Genomic DNA, 4,783 nt, shown 5'->3' with positions numbered 1-4,783 from the left:
ATGGACGTCTAGACTAGATATTGACTTCAATCTTTAATAAATGCCTTCCCTTCCGAAATTCAAATGGATGGTGTCTTTGCACCAGCTGAGTAGGCTGTCACTGTAGATTATCAACAATGTGCCATTTTTATTCATAAAGTAAGTAGAAGGGTCTATACAGCATTAATTGCCTCAGGTGAAAGTAAAAGTAGTTTTGAGATGGCAGCCTACTTCAAACCCAAGAAACATTACTTTTCACAAACAGTAGAGGACAGCAGATCACACATGTAAGTGGTGTTACATAGATGCTGTGTTCACGATGCATGATTAATACATAATTCATGGTTTATTTGATGTAGTAAATAAATAAATGATTTATTGATGTATAGATAAGAATGTAAATGTGATGTAACAGGTAAATTAACGTTAGGCCATTGTTTGTGTTTTTATGTTCCATCCTGGAACTAACGTTCTCTGTTGTGTTACTGCTACGGAATTTGTTAATTGACTGTGTGCAATCTAACTTAAGCAGATCTTAGTCTGAGTCATAATTGTTGATGGCAGAGGCTAAGAAAGACAGTAAAGGGACTTTCAAGGGACTTTAAGGATTCAAGAACCTCTTTTCAGTACAAGCAGCCAATGAGGTATTTTGTTCAACCTATAGAACTTTGTTTATAGTCGTGCCAAGTGCCTTTTGTATTGTCGCGCCAAGCGCCATTTGTATTGTTGCGCCGAGCGCCATTTGTATTCCTTTGTTTCAGTACTGTATAATTTATCAACGTTACTGTGTTCATTCAAACATATAGTTCTCACGGCGTGACGTGGATGCATCGGAGAAAAAGACGTGCAAGGCAATAAACGCCCGTTTCAAGGAACCAACCTGTGTCTGTTGTCGTGAAGAGAGCTACAACACACATTAAATGTACTTTACCCTCAGCATGTTGTCGTCCCACATTTCAGGTTGTAGGCCTGCATGCCATGTCTGGTAATCTGATGCCCCACTATGATCACTGTAAAGTCATGCAGTGTATCCGACTTTAAGGAGGGAATATACCCCCCAACCCCACCTCATATAGACATAAACACAGTGAATGACTTTGATTGAAGGAATCATTTTGTACATGAAATAACCATAATGTCCTCACCTCAAGGGCCTCAACTGATCCTAACTTTTTAATCAACACAATTTCTGAAAAATACCCTATATAATCTTGATGTGAGGAGCTGAGCTAACTAGGTAGTCCCTCCAGGTTGTAAAGTTGACGTCATGGAGATACCTTCGAACTGTCAACTTGTCCAGGAAACAAAACTATATAAAGGTGTGGTGAGGTGTAGATACTCAACAGGTGCGTAGGTTACAGGAGGTCGAGTCACATAGATAGATTTCTAGGAATCTCTAGAGAATTGGTGATATAATTTTGTGGATTACCATGCGCAGAGGAGTTAATTCATTGAGATGTACGTGAGTTACCTGATGGATCAAAACACCGGAATGTACTCAAATTCCGTGGGACACCCGACTCAACCTCTGAACAGTCAGAACTTCATGCAATATACGGATTTCTCCGGTTATCATCACGTCACAGGCATCAGTGACCCGCATGCCCAGATGACAGGTGTGTGGAACCCTGCTTACTTAGCAGGTCCGCGGGAGGAGTGGTCACCGTATGGCCAGAGCGCGGACTTCCACGGTTTGAGCCCAGGTACAGAACAAATAAGTTTCAGTTCCCCGGATCTGACATCCATCCTGCCTACGGGGCCGGGAACTCTTCCATCACTCAACTCACCTGCCGGGCAGTACTCTCCAGACTCAGAGAGAAGAAACTCATACGACTGGATCAGACACAATGTACATTCATCCAGTACAGGTAAACTCTCCAAATCCCAATTCCCTTGAGCCTGTCTCATATCTATAAATTGGCATAGTTTATTTCCTCAATAAAATGTATTTATTTTGTACAGTAGGCTACTTATCGTTGAACGCCCAAAACAGTTTGTTGATTTATGAACTTTGCGGAGAGTATTACACCTATTCGAAAAATAGCACACGTTATGGATTTGTTGATCCAATGTCAGTGCTCAATGGCAGACATCAGATTTAACATTTTGAGTGGGTGTAGGCTTACAAGATACAAAACAAGCATTGTTGGCACACTGAAAACAGAATACATATTCATATACACAAGTTTCAGAACCATTGCACAACGTCACGCACATTCATCAAACAGAACCTTTTCACCTATCCTTTCCGCTGGTTAAAATATTTTAGTGAAAAGCTAACATCCGAGGCGAGGGATTCTGCAGCCTGTGGTTCCCCACCCTCTCTGTCCACTGTGGGGGTGACAGGTTAAGCAGATAAGGCTGAGAGCCAGGGGTTTGGTTTGGACTGGGCTGGGTGTCTCAGACAGGACAGGATCAACCCCCCTCTACTGGAAACTCTCCTGGCCTTATCTCACTTTGTGTTCCCCTCCTCGCCCTACTACAATCAATGTTCGGTCGCACCGTGCCGTCAAGATCTCTCCTGTGGATCAATACCATCTCCCTGACTCACCCGTCCCTGGCGCTGTGTGTGTGTGAGAGAATGTGTGTTGTGTGTGTATAGTAATTGTGTGTGTACACACGCACGCAAGTGGGACTGAATGGCTATCTATGTAAACTCCTATGTAAACAGCTCTCACAGTGATAAGAACTACCACAGTAATGTCTTACGTAGTCTCTTACACAGTGCTTATGATTAACATGACTAATAGGGTAGATGAGGCTTCACAGGCGCCAGAGTGCTTTCAACCACCCCCATGTGTGAGACTCAACTCTAACACGGCTCCAGACATATCTCCATCAGCAAATTTAGCAGTCTGCGGTGACACTACTGTTCATACATTGTGCAGCCTGAGTCATGGAGATATCTTCACACTGCTTACACTTGAATCTACGTATGCCAATCCCTCCAAGAGTTATACACTTTTTGTATTGATCATATCACCCGACATACCAATTTAACCAATATAGAACATCGACATCAAAATCCTTGACAAATACTCAGTGCTGGACCATTCCTTTGATAGTTGATAGATGCATTGGTTATTATACTCGTTGCATTGTCATACTTGTGTTTGGTTCCAGGAGGGAAGACGCGGACCAAGGACAAGTACAGGGTGGTGTACACAGACCAGCAGCGCCTAGAGCTAGAGAAGGAGTTCCAGTACAGCCGCTACATCACCATCAGGAGGAAGACAGAGCTGGCCCTGGGCCTCAGCCTCTCAGAGAGACAGGTGGGTCAGAGAGACAGGTGTGTGTTAAGAGACAGTTGGAGAGCTGTAAAAAGAGTTCCAGTGCAGAGCTGGCCCTGGGCCTCTCAGAGAGACAGGTAGATGGCAGAGAGCAGACATGTCGGTGAGAGTGACGGGTGGGTCAGAGAGACAGGTGAGCGCTACAGGTGAGTCTCAGAGAGCAATGTAGGTCTCATCATTCTCTGATATCACCACAGGTAAAGATCTGGTTCCAGAACAGGAGAGCCAAGGAGAGGAAAATTACCAAGAAGAAGATCCAGCTGTCCCAGCAGGCCTCTAAGACTACAACTACCCTGACCTTTACCCCATCCTGCCTGGCTGACCCCAGCAACGGCTCCATGGCAACCAGCTCCAGCTTGTTGTCAGAGACAATATCAATGACTATAAAAGAGGAGTACTGAGGATAACAATATTAAACTGCTGTTCCCATGACAATCACTACAGAAGATGTAATTGACCTCAGTGATATGATGAAAATATTATTACATGCGTCTTCCACACCTGTAATAGAATTCTACGGTCTGTGTTATGATAAGAAGAAAGAGAGAGAGAGAAGAACAGGTTACACTGTGCAAATATGTATAAAAGGCATAGGTGCCTTATTTGAAACTGCTTTTGTGTTTATATTTTCTTGACCCAATGAATTTGTAACTGCAAAATAATGGAAATGTTTTGATCTGATCTCATGTTTTTTTTAAATATTTTTATCTTCAATATTTTGCGTGAAAGGTTTGATTAGTTTTGAGGCACTGTGAAGAGAAATTCAATTGAAGAGGTGTTGAGATACGAAGTAAGCAGGGTTATTTCTCTTCACATCCTGATAGTTGATCTACAGCTGGCCTCAGTTTCTCAATCATATGATTCATCCAGGCAAATAAATGCCTTGGAACGTCTTATTTTCATTTCTGTGTTACGAACGACTTTACAAGTGTATTGTTGACACATAGGCTACATATAGATGTTGTTTGTCCTGGTTTGCCAAAATGGACACCTGAAAACAAGTTTGAAAACCACTGCTGTATACCCTGTACAGTATGTGGCAAGACAGCCATGATCACCAAGGAGAGAAACCACACGTTTTAGCTGTTTACAGTCTCTCCACAAGTGATGAGTTTGCTATTTTAATGCCATAGGCAAATGAAAAGTTTCATGATTGCACTATCAAACTGATAAAAGCCCTATCTAAGTCACATGATGATGGGTACTGAACTCATTCCATTGCTGTTAAACTTATGGACACTTACATCCCCAGTTTACAGTACCCATATGACAGTATTTGGCCTTAACTCTTATGAATTTCACATTAATCTGTGCAGTCTGCTGATTTTGAAATTGCATACTCTTTTCTCCCTGCTTATTGTCTAATAGGGGACATGAAAAGAAGATGTCAGAAGAACATGTTAGTTATATGATTACAGCAGCATACCTGGGCATCTGTCACCTGTCTTATAGATCAGTAACCATAGAGAGGTAATGATCTTGGGGTTGTGGAGAATTCAACTATGATTGGCCAT

General features: G+C 42.4%; 1 protein-coding gene across 1 annotated transcript; it reads left to right on the top strand.

Moving 5' to 3' along the window:
* The first annotated feature begins 1,264 nt into the window (after positions 1-1,264).
* LOC115174153 (homeobox protein CDX-1) lies at positions 1,265-3,983 on the top strand. Its single transcript, XM_029732857.1, has 3 exons — positions 1,265-1,847; positions 3,103-3,251; positions 3,467-3,983. Exons 1-3 carry the CDS (start codon positions 1,436-1,438, stop codon positions 3,668-3,670), a joined length of 765 nt encoding a protein of 254 aa, XP_029588717.1. The 5' UTR covers positions 1,265-1,435; the 3' UTR covers positions 3,671-3,983.
* The last annotated feature ends 800 nt before the right edge of the window (positions 3,984-4,783 follow it).

Source organism: Salmo trutta, chromosome 3 (assembly GCF_901001165.1).
Source record: "Salmo trutta chromosome 3, fSalTru1.1, whole genome shotgun sequence".
NCBI lineage: Eukaryota > Metazoa > Chordata > Actinopteri > Salmoniformes > Salmonidae > Salmo > Salmo trutta.
This window is presented reverse-complemented; position numbering and strand designations above follow the sequence as displayed.

Bases quoted from the DNA above. Each gene is read 5' to 3' on its own strand.
- LOC115174153 (XM_029732857.1), top strand. From the start codon at position 1,436: ATGTACGTGAGTTACCTGATGGATCAAAACACCGGAATGTACTCAAAT. The intron at 1,848-3,102 runs GTAAACTCTCCA...GTTTGGTTCCAG, and splicing joins TGTACATTCATCCAGTACAG to GAGGGAAGACGCGGACCAAG. The intron at 3,252-3,466 runs GTGGGTCAGAGA...ATATCACCACAG, and splicing joins TCAGCCTCTCAGAGAGACAG to GTAAAGATCTGGTTCCAGAA.